Below are 16,299 nucleotides of genomic sequence, written 5' to 3'. Positions count from 1 at the left end.
GTACACTAGGATAATTTCAGACATCTATAGAGTTTAAATATACCAAAAAAGGGCTTTGATTGAGGCAAGCTCCCAAATTGTCCCAAAATTTTCTTTTATCCTAGTTTCATATCTAACCTACTTTTCTTCTTGCAAACAAATCATATTTCTTATATACATACACAATGAACATTCACAAATCAAATCATGCACAATAAACACTCCCAAGTTAAAGCATCTTACATCTAAAATCTAATGGCCATACAACAAAAGAATACTACCACAACCTTCACAACTTGAAACATTCTTACATCTAAAATCTAATGATCATACAACAAAAGGACACTAACACAACTCTCTTGTATCTGTCACAATCTAGATGCAACCACAATTGCCTAAAAAAAACTAATTGCATATGTTCTCAACATTCTAATACTTTATGTTTTCAATACTAAGACACCTCTACAACTATGTCCTTTTATGTCCATACCTGACTAAGAACTTAAAAAAATTGTATATCACATTCTCCACAATCTTATAGGCTTCCATATTTAATGGACCCTTGAATAAGGGACATTTTCTTCATCCTCCTTTATCTCTCATCCACTTTCTTTTCATGGCATAGTTTTTTTGTTTTTTTTAATATTGTTTTTATTGAAGTAAAACATTAGTATTAATTCGATTAATTCTAAATTATTTTTTACATTTATTTTCTTAAAGGATATAATCTAATTGATAGTTTAATTAGTACACATTTGAAAAGTCAATTAATAGTCTACGCTTATTACCCCTTTCACTATTAATAGGAAGATAGACACTTTGGAAGACATCATCATTGTAATACAATCATTTTGTAGTGCATCGCTATATATCATCACAAGGAGGTAATGAACTTAGATCTAGGTCATTATCATACACCATGCACAAAACGTTTATCATCATCTTGAACCATGTGTTCATTTATATGAATTGTGGTTGAGGGTTTTTGGATAGTCCATACAGAGAAACATATATTATATCAAAAAGTTATGGATTGTAGGATTGGAGGATCCTAAGATGTAGCGACAAAAGCATAATATGGTAGATCTATGATCTTAAAGGAAAAGAAGGATGACCTAGACCAAAGCTCTAAATTGTGTGCAAATGTTGATTTTCACCAAACTATATAGAAAAATATAACAATTCCCAAGTTTGCCCAAATGTGAGGAAATAGAGTGTTAATCTTAAACCCTAAGATGCCTTATATCTCCTACACTAGTATGAAAATTTAATAATAAAAAGTATAAACAAATTGAATCTAAACCAAATGAGCTAAGAATTGATAAGATAGAGAGGGATAACAATACTTAGATGCTTTAGATGATGAGACACTTTTAACCTTTTGATATTGACTTACTATTATTGTGTTGTTACAAGTGATTAAAATATGGATTTGAATTTGGAACATGGACCAAAATACTATGACATATATGCTACAAGATTGTTGGTGATGTGGACAAGGTCATGATCATGCAATCTAATTTTGGAGTGGATAACATCCTTCATCCTAATCCTTATTGTGTGGTCACTTCCTATGTTGATGACTTGTAGGATTTGCTCCACCAACATCTTATGATCCTCATTGAATACAAATTCTATTGATTACTTTATAGGCAAAAAGGTAATCTCCTGAACTTATCTTGGACACAAGTCAAGCCTCTAGATACGAAAATTGAATATCACAAATGTCACACAAGCAAATGTGATATGATGATACCTAATGAACTAGTAAATATGTAAAGATGATGTTTTTAAAACTTTTCTATAATCAAATGCCATTCAAGTGGTTTTGTTATTTCTAGTTGTCTACTAATGACCTAAGAATGTTCATAGGTGCATGACATTAGTTACTCAACTCAAGATTTTTGCTATGTTCACTAATATATTGACTTGAGAACAAGAAAATTACAATTTGAATATGGTGGATTAAATCATTGTATAATCATCAATAGTAAGGTCATGTCATACAACCTAGTCTAAGATAGTAGGGGTACCTAGAGGTGTTGAAGAATATTGGCTAAGTGTATAAAGAGATTTGGCTAGTGGATTAAGAGTAAAGAACTATTTATGTATCAAACAAGTTGAATTGAACAATGCAATGATATTGTCTCTTTAAGGGCAATAAAAAAAACATATTAAAATCTACATTTACAATTTCATTCCTTAAAAGTAAGAGGAATTATCACTTAAATATGAAAAACAATTGTATTATAAATCTGATTATCTATATTTTTAATACAAACAGCAAAAACCTATTAATTTAATATCTAAATAAGACATTTAGCATCAACAAAAATACATTTACAAAATAATAGAACACCTGATTTCAATTGATTTCACATTCATGATGAAATTAAAATCTAAGAATACTACTTAGATATAGAAAGACCCCAAAACGCTGTGTTCTCAAAATTGGAATTTGGAGCCCAACTTACCCAAAGACAATAATTCTAGGAATTTACCCCAACCATCTAAACAGTAGAATGTCAACTCAAACACATTTTTTAATGATCAACAGGTAGGTATCAAAACTCTATCAACAAGTAAAAAGGGAAGATTTTAGGAAGGTTACTGGGAAGGAATGAGGTTTTCTGTTTCAGCAACTGTCCATTTCACAAAGGGCAGTTGTTGAAAGTGTAAAAGTAGATATGGAGTGGCCCATATTTGCTTTGAAACGACAGAGCTCTCTTTCACACAGTTGGCAGATTGAAATGAATGTATGGAAACGTGCAGAGGGAGGAAAAAAAAGATGGGGTAAGGCTGGCTCATTAGTCGAGGTAGCTAGGCCAACTCCCTTCCCTAGTCTCTATCCAATCCATGGGTGGCCGACAATATCGATTCCAAATCTTTTGCACATAAACATAGCAATTCTTGCAAATTGTGACCACTATTGACCCGAGTGTTTCTCAAAATCCTAGCCAGTCATTCATCCATGAAAAAATGGTTAGTGGGCTCTTGATTTCGGTTTCTTCTCGGGATGCTATATTGATGTTTTAATGGCATCTAAATTAGCAATGCAGCACAGGATTTCGATCAAAGAAAAGCATTATATAAACTTGAAAATTAATGATTTCTCTGAACATAAGGCTTTTCCTGTACTGTATGTCTGATTGATTGAAATTTAGATATATAATTTAGATCTAATTAATGGCAGACTGGCTGCTGCCAACAGAGTTCTTTGTGGGCGATACATATAGAGATTAATGGGCTTAACATCTGAAACTTGTTCAATCCTCTATAATTCCTTGGGTACAAAATTCATCAACCTTTCTCCTCTTGATCATGGCAGGCGAAATGCAGAAAATGCTGGCAGGGGAGTGGCATGATCCAGGGGTGCTCTGCCCACTGTTACAGCTGAAGGTAGCATCCAATACCCCACTAGGACTGCAGGGTATAGGGATGTTGCCACTGCTGTTTCTGCACTTTCTTTTCAACCCCACAGAGAAACTGTTGTTGATGGAAGATTCCAGAGATAAGAGGGCTATGCACCCATCAAATGCCTCCTGAACACCCAAATTGATATGAAACGACGATTAGAAAGACAAAAGGAATGTGTAACTTAGTCTTGAACAATTCAACCAAATGTTCTTTCTTTCTTGTGGACGTCATTAAAATCAATCATTCATTCATTCTCACCTTGTCAGTGCTTAGGGCATCTAGCAGGGCGTTCTCGTTCTTGTTAGCATTGATGTGTTCCATTTCCCTGATTGCATACACCATTATAGCAGCAGCGACAACTGATGGAAGATAGCCCAGAAACCTTGAATCTGCATTGAATAATACCCACCATGAGATACCGTGAAAAAGGTTATAGACCACCTGAAATTGGCATTAACTAGATCAGCATACTGCATTGAGTACTTACATACCTTTCAGAGTATTTATTAACAGATCGTTGCAACGCATTATGAAAATCCATCTGTGAGGACTCTCCAAGCTAAGCATACGAGTGGCAAGTTCAATGTAGGAAAGGGTTGTGACAGAGGTCATTCGCCATTGGAGGGAGCTGAGCACAAGGAGCTCCATTCTCTGAATGGTGCGAGATTCAAATATGTACTTGGCCTCCTCAACCTGGTCACATTGTTTACATTCATTACAGCTTTGAGTATGCAATCCAATGAAAAGCAAAAGGAACTTGGTACTTACATTTTCACTATCTCTATGTACATACATCGAAGCTAAAGCATAAATTACCTGCAGGTCGAGGAGGAGGGGAACCTCGATCTCCTCCACTTTGGCAGCCAAGGATAGGCAAGTCACAGCTGTAAGTTGGGTCATCCAGGGCTTATCTTCCTGCATTGCATTTCTCCATTGTTAAACCTTAAGAGAGAAAATGCTACAAGATAAAAAAATTACTGACATCACCACAAGAACCCATTTATCCAGTGTTCCAACAGATAATGTTACAGGATCATAAGTTTTATAGACATTATCACAAGAACCCACATGTCCAATATTATGACAGTAAATGCTACAAATCTATAATTTCAGAGACAATCACAAGAATCCACAAACCCAATATGAAGACAGTAAATGCACAAGCTACAATTTTACAAGAATCCACATGCCCACTACTAAGACAATAAATGCACAAGTTACAATTTCAGAGACATGATCAGAAGAAACCATGGGCTTCTCAATACCTGCAAGCAAGTTGTAGACAGAAACCGATCGAGGTAGTTTATTGACAGCACTGCAGTAGCCAGACTGAAGCCATAATGGGCATGAACCTAAACACACACATTAATGCACACAATGTCATCTAAACAGCCAACTGTAAACAAATGGACAACACTACATAAATCAATACAATGTAGTACATTGTAAGCCCATTTCTATATTGATAATGGGTATGTGATGAACCTTCAAAATCCAGCTGACAGCGTCCTGACGAGCTCTAGCTTCAAAACTATTGGTTTCAAGTGTTTCCATATACCCAGGGCGAGGAACATAGAGCCTTTCCTTTTCTGCAAGAGCCTTGAGCTCTTCGCCATTATCCCACAACTGTTGGTCACCGATGCAGCTGGCAATGTAACCAGGATCCGGATTGTGGTGTTCCTGATCTTGATAAAAATTTCCAGTTTCTTCATCATCATCATGATCATCCCAACCCAGAGCATCTTCAGCACAATACAGACTAGAAGCACAGTCTATGCTGGGTGCCATGACCATCCCCCTCTAATAAATACCACCACCCCTGTGCCTCTGCTGATCTCATTCCTCATCAACGGCCCACCCTACATACCCCACCATTTTTCCTGCTATTTTAATCCAGCTTCAGTGAAATGAATGTCATGGGTATCCTTCCAAATGTTAGTCTTCTTCAGATATATACTGAGCCTCTAGAATGATGGCCACTGTGTGCAATGTCAGAGCAATGGATCAGTGAAAATCAAATCCATAAGAAACAGGGCATCAATGGCAGCTTGGGCTCAGGAAAAGAGAAGGCAGTTCAGCCAGTATAATAAGCAAGGAGTCTAGACAATACTGATTTAGGGCTAGTCAGAGCCCATCTTCTCTTCTTCCGCCTCCTGCCATGACTATTTCTTGCTCTATAAAAACCCCCCAACCCATCAACAAACTAAACCAAAACAAAAGAAAACAACAACACATTTTCCATCCCGATGTATTTTATCATGCCTTGCCCCTATTCAACCATCTATTTCCTTATTATAATCATGTGTATATAGCCTGTCATGTGTATATAGCAATGTCTCATTCATCTCCTACAATCTGTATAAGAAACTGTGCGCTCAATGATAAAAACATACACGTATGCACAAACAAAGCAATAATTTTTATTATTAAGTTTGTTGGTATTGTGGGTGTTTTGCAGTGGAGATTGTACTATATCTTCCTATTCTTCTGAAGACCTTTCGACTGCCTACGGAGGCGACTTGAGAGGCCTGTTTGGCCGTCGGTCAAACACATTAACGTCGACTCACATGCAGCCATGAGTAGATGTTTGAAATTGGGAATACATATATACATTGTATATATCGATGTTGGAATCTGTGATGGGATTGGACTTGGGGTGGGTGGATCATTTGTATCAAACGATGCACCTCTTCCCACGAAAATCTCCAACATTGTCAACACGCTTCTGACAAAAATGGCAACTGTCTACTTTTTTTCTCTTTATTTTCTCTCAACCTATGCATACCTATCTCTTCATTATTTTCCTAACACCTAAAAGAGTGTTGAAATGGTCTCTTCCCATGCATAGGTCTCTAAAGCTTTGCTTTTTTTATTTATTTCTCATACTAACTCTTTTTTATATATGGGATTAGATGAGTGAAATAAAATTTGTGGAGGTTTGTTTCAATTAAGTTCGGTTTTTAGATGTCGATATTGGTATGGTGTGAAGTTGTGGTGTTGTTGTTCTTGTTATCAAGCTTCAAACTTCATTGAAGTGTAATTGTTGAATGGTTACATTGGGGATGAGGTTTAATGGACCGAATCCTCCTGCGTGTGACTGCTTAGCCAAAGGCGACTTGTGGTTTAGATGTATGCTTACTCAATTGTTGTAATCCATTATATAAAGATAGAGATAGAGATGTCGACATCTATGTATTTCGACTTGTTTATATATATATATATATATATATATATATATATTTTGAGAAAGTCTTTATTATTTAATTATGTAAATACTTCCTTTTAAACGATTGTTAAGGTATTATTTTCACTAAATTTGATATTATTGGATTTATAATTATTGTAATTTTTCAAAAGGTATTTTATAATATATAATTTTAAATGGGTAGTCAATGTTTCAATTGACTTCTTTACATATTTATAATAAGTATTAAAATCTTTTGTGTGACTAGCACAATGTAGGATCTATTCTAGTTGTCACCACAAGGATTTTAGTTAATGGGGTCTTGTAGACATTAACATGGACAAACTTCCTTTAAATAATCTTTCATTGATTTGCCAAATCTTTCTACAATGGAGATAAATAGGGGTATCAAGGATGAGATTATAGAGCTTGCCTATGGTACAAATAGATAGAACTTTGGGAACCTCTTTCCTCTAATCCTTAACACTATTACAATACATATTTTCATTTTGAGGATACAATAATACAACTATTACATTGCACTAAGCATTATTTTCCCTATAATGTGATGATCCATTTGACACATTATAGAGTTTGTTTGCATCCCCTTCATATAGAGATCAATCACTAGATACATTATATTTTTTTCGTATTTAATTGATAGATCATGAAACCCTTTTTAGATGATCTCCTTAACCATGAGATTAAGGAGGTGATTATTTTACCTGTTTAGGGACCTATATAATTCTCTCAAATGAAGATCAAAATGATCAAATTTCTAAGAACACCTTAAATGTGGTGTGTAGAAGGACCACGGAAAAATTTAAAGGTTGCATTTTTCGTTTGTGGATAGAACTATTATGCTAATAAATACCCTCAAAAGATGATTAATAAGTAATTGGGGTTGTGACACCCAAAGCTTACATTTTGAATTGGCTTCTACAATGCACCATTAACAAAATGAGGTAATTAGATCATGAGCATGAATTATTAAGTTGAAGAAATTTCACAAGCATAGTAGATGTTGATATGAATGGGCTTAGTTTAGTCACTCATAAAAATATTATAATAAATTTAGATGATCATTGAAAATAATTTAAATTTTTTGGAAACCAAATTCAAATCCTTAAAATGACATCTAGGGTGGAAATTTAAGTGTCAACTCTTGCTATTCAACTTTTTAATGTACTTCAATATTTTATTGATAAAAAAGTAGAACATAATTGATAAATGCATTCAAAAGTTGAAAATATCAAGTATATGTATGTATGTGTGTATGTATAGTCAATAAAAAAAGTGGAGTCTAATAATAAGTGTTGTATGTCAACACATTTCACTTCAAATATTTGTTAAGATTTGATTTACAATTTTTTTAATGTATGACCTTAAGTTTCAAGTTCATAATATAAAATTTAAAAATAAAAATAAAAAATGAATTTCCTATATAAAGTGGAGGCCTGTAAACCTCAAATTTTAAATTTTAAGTAATTAAATTGTAGTGTTAGTATTACAAAAAACTGCATCTAATTATTATTTTTATTTATTTTAAATACAAATATAGAATACACTAAAAATCTCATATCTTCAGTTTACCCCATTTCAAAATTTAAAACATACATATGATTCAAGTTAAAAAGTTGGATCAATATTGTCCGTTTCCTTTATAATTAGTGTGATATAGTTTTGTGCTTTCATCATCCACCGTTCTGATTTCAATATGAAAAAAAATTGGTAAGATTATTTAAAATACTCTATGGATAAATTTGCTACAATTAAAGAGGTGAGTGCATTGCTAGACTTTTTCTCTCTCATAAGTTGAGTTTGGCAAGGTAAGTTGTCTAATCATCAATTTTTTTCAAAGACTTCTACATGCTACCTTACAAATAGAAATCTTAGTGGAGAGAGAGAGCACATCAAAACTAATTAACTACTTCTCATCATCTAATCTCTTATTATTGATAATCATAGGAAAAATAGTTATCATAAATAATCGAAAATTATAATCTTCTTTTTTTTTTAAATGTCACTAATTTATAAAGATAATTTTTCAAATCACAACTAAACAACACACCAATTTGTGTATAAGATACCTTCACAAATAGTCCACAAACATATTATTTTTCACTTACCCTAATCCCCTTTAAATCAAATGATCTTCATCATAGAGTACAAATGCATTTAGAGCCATACCAAGTCAACTAAATTAGAGTTTATAGTGTCCATTATGATCTTGGAAGGACTATTAACTTTATACAATTTGAGGACTTTATAAATTCTAAGTGATAATATTCTTAATGTGGTTTTATAATGATAAGATTTTAATATTTTTGGTAATTCAATAAAAAGACTATTAACTTTATACAATTTGAGGACTTTATAAATTCTAAGTAATAATATTCTTAATGTGGTTTTATAATGATAAGATTTTAATATTTTTGGTAATTCAATAAAAAGAAATGAAGGTGGGATTTTATCATATTTCTTTATTTGAATGATGTATCATAATTATTATCTTAAAGGTAAATGTAAAATATCTTATGTAATTTTTTTTGTGCTCGTAAATTATGAAAAACTTATTGTATATAGCTCCCACTTATTTGTAGGCAATCAAACCTTTTAGTCTAGTGTTTAGCTTCGTTTAGAACTTTTTAAACATTATTCTTAATTAATTTTGTTAATATCAAACTTGAAATAATATTTAGTTTATAAAAGGTTCTTCACTCACATCTTGAAATGTTGCTTTTAGATCATTGAACATATTTTAAATCACCACACAATCTTATCATATTTCTTTGGCCACTTTATTTAAGACAGAAATCACAACATTCTCAATATTAATTGAAGTAATTAAAAAAAATAAAGTTATAATATAAAAGAGCTCAATACATTATATATTAGATATATGACATTGTAGATGGTAATGAAATAAGAAAAAATACTATAAGTCCTCAATAACTGGAGAGCTAGTTTTTTATATCCATTTTATTAGTAATTTATTGTAAGATGTGATAGATATTATGAATGTATTAATAAATACCTAAAAGTAAACTATGAATTTGTTTGTTTATTTAATAGTTTTTGATAATAAAAGCAGCCAAAAACGAGGGGGCTGACCCATGGGTACAATTAAGAGAACAATGGAAGGACCATTGTCCACAAACAATCAACACAGAAGCAACCTTTTACCTCTATCAAAAACAAAAACCATCTTACGAGAGTTTATCAGCAATAAAATACTACCAGTCAGAGTATACTTCCAGTGCCACGTAGGGCTATAAGCATTAAAATATAAACATAAGCCGAAACTAGACCTATCCAACCTACTACACCGCATAGACAAAAAACTTCTCCACATGCAGAAAATTAATTCATTTTCCCACGGCTCTTCTTAGGGAACAACTTCTTAGCCCATTCCTTAGTGAGGAACTTGAACAGGCCTTTAAAGTCCTCGTCCTCCTTGCCTTTACCTTTGTCCGCGCTATCTTGCAAAAGGCACAGAGTAGTGGTCGAGCATCTCATGACATTCAGAGCGAATTTAGACACATCATGCATCTTGGACTCCGTCGCCTCCAGTCTGCTGGTAATCACTTGTAGGTTGTCAAAGAGGGCTTCTATCTTTTTCCCGAGCTCTGCCAGGTTGGGATTTTCTTCCTTCACACTACTGGCCTCTTCAACAACTAGCATTTTCTCAATCCTGAAGGTCGAGGAAGGGAAATTGGCTGGTTCTGGACTCATAGAGGTGGTCGGGCTTTCAGAAACATGGGTTGAGCTCATAGAAAGGGGGGAATGTTTGTGCTGGGGCTGGGGGGTTTTATCAGTTGGAATGGAGTTGCCCGTGTCGTGTGAGGAGGAGGGGTCTCTTAGGAATTTATTAGAGGGTTTAGAGGCCAATCTGCTAGAGCGGCGAGGCGTGTTGGTGTCTTCGGTAAAGTCCGGGTCCGAATCAATTTCTTGGATTTTAACTTTTTTAGGGGTTCTGACCTCCTCCGAGGAGTGATTCTTGGTTTTCTTGCTAGAGGAGCCAAGTTCCGTGCAACGGGGGCTTGAATCATTAATGGCCAGAGGTTGGGTCGAGGGGCTAACATTCTGCACAGAAATGGAATGGGGCGGGCAGAGGGCGAGGTGGAAGTTGAAAAGGCAGAGCATAAGGCCCTAGTGCAGGATAGGAAAGTATTTTCCTTTCTTTTTGGCATCAGCTATATCTTTAACGTTAGCATCCATCGATTGCAATAAAAAGAACGAAATGGAAATGAGGTCTTTGTTCCTCAAATGGTTCAGGAAGGGGAGGTGGTAGTAGTAGAAAATGCCATACCTACCTTCGAGCGTAAAATACTTCATCACTATGTAGCAGACTTCGTCCCAAGGGTGTGGGAGTTCCTCTTTGTTAAAGCCTCCGGCCCTCTTGACAGGGTTCTCGCCGTGGCGGAAAAACTGGTTAAGGCTGGTAGAGTCCATAATGCGACTCTGTTTTTTCCATTTTCTACCCTCCATTGAGAGGCCAGTAGCCTAGGCTATGACCTCTTCATTTATTTCAAAGGAGATTCCCCCCACAGTCACCCTTCTGTCCTCCCAGGAGGACACGAATTGTTTAGAGAGTCTCTCATCGTTGCCCTTCATGTTCTCCATGAATTTGTCAATGCCTCCTTCGGTGCACACGAACCAGGCCGTTGGTTTGGCTTTGAACTCCTCAACTTTGTTGGGTTCCAGTCTGAGCCTGTCCCCCCCATTTTAGAATCCTCCAGCTTCTCTATTTGAAAATGACAGAAAGCCAGAACGTAGAGCCGAAGCAAACTCAAGACGAAATGGTTAGGGAAAATGTGCCAGACTTGGGTTAAACGGTCGTAATAATCATAGTGATTATTATCCTTTAAGGTCTCGTAGATATCGCTGGCTGGAGATCTACTCGAAGCGTGCAAGCCTTTACTCGGGCCAATGTGAGTTGACAACTCTTTACTCGGGGCAATGTGAGTTGACAGCTCCCTAGCGCCGCCTTTGCCGTCACCAGTTAGCACCATTCGAGTCATAAATGAATGGTAATCATTCCTGATGTCAGTCCTTTCTTTATAAATTGATCCCTTGTGGTAGTGATGACTCCGCATACCTCTGCTACGTGTCCGTCTATGGTAGAAATTGGCAGGATCTTTGCGCCAATTTGAAAAAATTAACACATTTTCCTTCATCATTGGGCGGAAGGGTTAGTCATTTCTTGGCACAAGGCTTTTTCCTTATCCAAGATTTCCTTAACAGTGATTGGCAGCAGATTGGGGTTCCTCTAGCATCGTAAGCCCATCTGCAGCCTTCCTTCAGCTGCCATAGAATCTGTCGCTCTATTTCCTTCTCTGAAGATGTGGTCTACGGTGAAGTCCTCCATTTTGATCAGCAAGTGCCTGATATCCCTCGGAATGGGTTCCACTCTCCATCTAGCTGAAGCATTCCCTTTGATAGAGTCAATAATAACTTGAGAGTCTCCTTCGATTTCCAGATGCTTTATTCCTATGTCGTTAGCCATTTTCAGCCCCTAGAGGAGGGCCATTCCCTCAGCTTGAGTGATCGAACTTTCACTGAGGTTGTCAGCATAGGCTACAACCATGTTCCCTAGATGATCCCTGATGACTCCACCACTAGCCTAATTGTTGCATTGAGCAGAGTCATCAAAATTCAATTTAAACTAGTAAATTCTGGGGGAAGACCACCTAGTCATCTGTCTCTTTTTCTTGGTGTTGTTGTTGAAACGATCAAAGCCAGGGGGAGCTTCCAGCTGCCAGTGATCTTCTTATCCATCTCATCAGGAGGATAGGGGGGATTTTCCAATTTGTATCTTCTAGATTCTCAGATATCAACTTAAAGCAGGTGAGGGCAACAGAGTCCGGAGGGGTCTCAGTGTCTCTGGAAATTTTGTTGTTTCTCTCCTTCCACAAAGCCCAGCAAATGTGCGGAGGAATTTGTTTCCAAAGTTGAATGATGAGGGGATGATGGGAAGGGGGGTTCCAATCAAACACATTTTTTTTTATATTCTTGTGGAAGACCCAACATAGACCACATTTCTGAAGAGTGACAGACCAAATGTGAGCCGCAAAGGGACATGGAATAAAAAGGTGCTCAATAGATTCCTCATCCTTTTTACATAAGTTGCATCTATTGGGGAGATGGAATCCCCTCTTTTTCAAGTTATCAAGTGTGAGGGTTTTGCCATGCATGAGGGACCACCAAAAGAAATTAATTTTGGGAATTAACTGAGGGTTCCAGAGTTTCTTCCAACCTTCCGCATCCATAGGGTGTTTTAGGAGCTGAGAGTATGCAGATTTGACCGAGAATTGGCCTGATTGTGTCTCTTTCCAGATGAAGCTGTCTTCGTTCATGGTCATGGGAATTCTAGTTTTCAGCAATAAGAGTTGCAACTCCTGAGCCATGGGGACCAGGTTCGGTTGATTGCTGTAGATTGGGACTAAGTCCTTCCAACCACTTCCTGGGACCAAATAATCCGTAGCATAATCCCCCAGGATAGCCTTGAAATGGTTCCTGATTTGATGGAAGCGAGTGTTGATTAACGGTCTATCTTCCATCCAAAAGTCCTCCCAGAATCTCACCTTTTTGCCATCTCCAAGCTGCCACTTCAAACCTTCTCTGACCATCACTCTGTTCTTTAGGATGTTGTTCCATAATTTGGAGCCCTAGGGAAGGTCAGAAGTGTTCAGATTATAAAAGAAATGCTCCAGGTCCAAATACTTAGCTTTGATGATGTTGCACCAGTCTGCCTCCCCTTTAGCCAAGGTCCATCCCACCTTGGCAATTAGCGCCTTATTGAGGGCATTGATCTTTCGTATACCCAAACCTCCCAGAGATTTGGGTAAACAAACAATATCCCAGTTGACCAGAGCCGGACGTTTTTTTCCCTCTAAGCCAGTCCATAAAAAGTTTTCTTGAATTTTTTCAAGTTTTTCACCCATGGTCCCTGATATTTTGAACATGGAGAGGAAGTAGACCGAAATTCCCTGTAGGGAGGCTGCAAGGAGCTGGAGCTTCCTCGCACTACTGAGAAATTTCCCTTTCCATCCCACAAGCTTTTTCTGCATTCTTTCCAAGATAGAGTTCCAGAAGGTGGGGGTGACTTCCTTGACCGTGAGAGGGAGCCCCAGGTAGGTCCCCGGGAGAGTAGCCATTTCGCATCTGAGGATGGAGAGGATTCTGAATTGGAGGTCATTTGGAGTATTGAAGAAGTAGATATTACTCTTCTCATAGTTGATGCATTGTCCCAACGCCTTGGCATAGTCCTCCAGAAGGGTCTTCCATCCTTTAGCCTCCATGACAAAAGTTCTGCCAAAAAGGAAAGTGTCATCCACGAACTGCTGGATATTAGTAGGGGGGAGCGTGGAGGTCGCTTTGAATCCTTGAAGCCTACCATTGGTGACTAGATGAGTCACATTTCTATTTAGGACTTCAGCTATCATGATAAAAAGATAAGGGGATAAGGGGTCGCCCTGCCGGATACCCTTCTCAGCTTTGAAGCCTCCCCTAGGAGTCCCATTAATCAGGATTGAGAATTGGACTGTGGTAACACATTCACAAATCATATCCTGAGAATTGGACTGTGGTAACACATTCACGAATCATATCCTGAGAATTGGACTGTGGTAACACATTCACGAATCATACTCACCATTTTTTGGTTGAATCCCAGTTTTAGGAGCACTTTGAAAAGAAATTCCCAATCAACCTTGTCATAAGCTTTTGATATATCAAGTTTAAAGGCCATAACGGGTAATTTGCTCCTATCCATGGAATGGATTATCTCATGAGTTGTGATGGCGGAATCTAGAATTTGTCGTCCCGGGACAAAGCCTTTCTAAGACAGACTGATAAATTTTTCCAGGAAGGGTTTAATTTTGTTTACAATGACCTTGGAGAGAATCTTGTAAATGGTATTGCAGAGGCTTATGGGATGATACTCCTTCAGGCAGCTGGGAGTGGTGGTCTTGGGGATGAGGACAATGAAAGTGTTGTTGATCTTTTTTAGCAATCTCCCCATTTTGAAGAAATCTTGGACAGCTTTAGTAACATCATAGCTAACAATATCCCAAAAGTCCTGGAAGAAGGCCGGGGGGAAACCATTCGGGCCTAATGTTTTATAAGCTCCCATAGCAAAGACCGCCCTGTGAACTTCCTCAGTAGAGATGGGGGACAGGAGTTGCCGGTTGTTGTCCTCCTCAATGGCCATCGACAGTTTACTAATGAGGCAGTACTGGAGCAGCGAAGCCGTTCCACCGTCCGCATACAGACTAGTGAAAAAGTCCACCGCGTTCTGTCCAATCAAAGAGTCATCAAAAATCTCCTGGCCAGTTTCATCTTTAATACTTTTGATGTAGTTCCTCCTCTTGTGGTTAGAAGCCGATCTATGGAAGAAAGCAGAATTTATGTCCCCTTCTTTCAACCACTGGATCCTGGATCTTTGTTTCCAGTACACTTCCTCCCTGGCAAGGATATTTTTCCAGCTTTTGCGACAATCTTCCTCCTCCTTCAAAATGGGGTCCAGGGGGTTACCAGTAGCCATTAAAATTTGAAGTTGTTCCAGTCTGGATCCCAAGTCCTTTTTTCTTTTAAAGATGTCTCCAAAGGTGTTCCTGTTCCACCCTTTGACTTCCCTGCTGATTAACTTTAGTTTCTCCATAATTCTGAACATGGCAGTCCCTTGGATCGGGGTGGACCACCAACCTCTAACCAAATCCTTGAAGTCAGGATAGGAGGCCCGCATGATTTCATAGCAGAAGGGGGGGGGGACCCTGGTAGGGTCTGTCTTTCCAATGGAGAAGAAGGGGGTTGTGATCAGACGTCATCCTTGGGAGGGATTTTAGGAAGGAGCTCGTTCCCAAATCCCAGTTGGTGGAGATCAGGAATCTATCCAATCTGACTTGGATGAGGTGTTTGCCTTTCTTGTTATTCGACCAAGTGAAGGGGGCACCCTGAAGGTCAATATCCACTAGGTTTGAAGCATTGATGAAGCTGGCTAGGTCTCTCATGCTGTTAGAGAAATCCTCCAGGCCACCACACTTCTTGGAAGGGTAGAGGGCGGCATTGAAATCCCTAGCAAGCATAAACCGGTCCTTCTGATTAGTCATAATGATATTAGAGATTTCCTCCCACGGGATCTGTCTTCCCGCCCTAGAGTTGGGAGCATAGATGTTGATCATCTGCCAGCAAAGATCACCATAGTGGAGAGAAAACCGCTAGGAAATTTTGGGAGCTAGCGAATAGCTTGCCTTTTATTTTAATGGGATTCCACAGGGTAGCAATACCTCTAGATGCACCTAAGGCGTCAACATACAGGTAGTCCGCTCCAGGCCAAAGTTTACCAGCAATCGCAGTGAAGGTTTGGGAAGGCATCTTAACTTCTTGAATTAGACAGATGTCGATTTTCATCTCAATAATGAGTTGTTTTATGGCGAACTGCTTCTAGGGGCTGTTCAGACCCCTTATGTTCCAAGAGAGGAACTTCATTTCTTACTTTTGCTAAGTTCGTCTGGGGTTAGTTGTCTACCATTTGCAATGTCCCTTGCCATAACCTTGTGTCTCAGGACTCTTACTATAGGTCTCCCAACTTTGCTTTCATTTCCCCCCACATCAACTTTCGTGGCTTTGACTTTCTTCTTCTGGGTTATCTATTCTTCATTATCCGTTTGAGGAGAACACGGGGGGGATACTTTCAGCAGAGTTGCCAGGAAGTT

At 37.8% G+C, this 16,299-nt stretch overlaps 1 protein-coding gene across 1 annotated transcript; it reads right to left on the bottom strand.

Moving 5' to 3' along the window:
* Positions 1-3,045: 3,045 nt before the first annotated feature.
* LOC131068473 (cyclin-D3-3) lies at positions 3,046-5,743 on the bottom strand. The gene is made up of 6 exons (XM_058003653.2): positions 4,882-5,743; positions 4,662-4,748; positions 4,213-4,311; positions 3,888-4,089; positions 3,655-3,785; positions 3,046-3,521 (listed from the first exon to the last, which is right to left on the bottom strand). Exons 1-6 carry the CDS (start codon positions 5,188-5,190, stop codon positions 3,246-3,248), a joined length of 1,104 nt encoding a protein of 367 aa, XP_057859636.2. The 5' UTR covers positions 5,191-5,743; the 3' UTR covers positions 3,046-3,245.
* Positions 5,744-16,299: the final 10,556 nt, after the last annotated feature.

This window comes from Cryptomeria japonica, chromosome 3, assembly GCF_030272615.1.
Source record: "Cryptomeria japonica chromosome 3, Sugi_1.0, whole genome shotgun sequence".
NCBI lineage: Eukaryota > Viridiplantae > Streptophyta > Pinopsida > Cupressales > Cupressaceae > Cryptomeria > Cryptomeria japonica.
The sequence above is the reverse complement of the archived record's forward strand: the minus strand, read 5'-3'. Positions and strand labels throughout refer to the sequence as shown.

Bases quoted from the DNA above. Each gene is read 5' to 3' on its own strand.
- LOC131068473 (XM_058003653.2), bottom strand. From the start codon at position 5,190: ATGGTCATGGCACCCAGCATAGACTGTGCTTCTAGTCTGTATTGTGCT. The intron at 4,312-4,661 runs GTATTGAGAAGC...AATGCAATGCAG, and splicing joins TGTCTACAACTTGCTTGCAG to GAAGATAAGCCCTGGATGAC. The intron at 3,522-3,654 runs GTGAGAATGAAT...TTGGGTGTTCAG, and splicing joins ATGCCCTAAGCACTGACAAG to GAGGCATTTGATGGGTGCAT.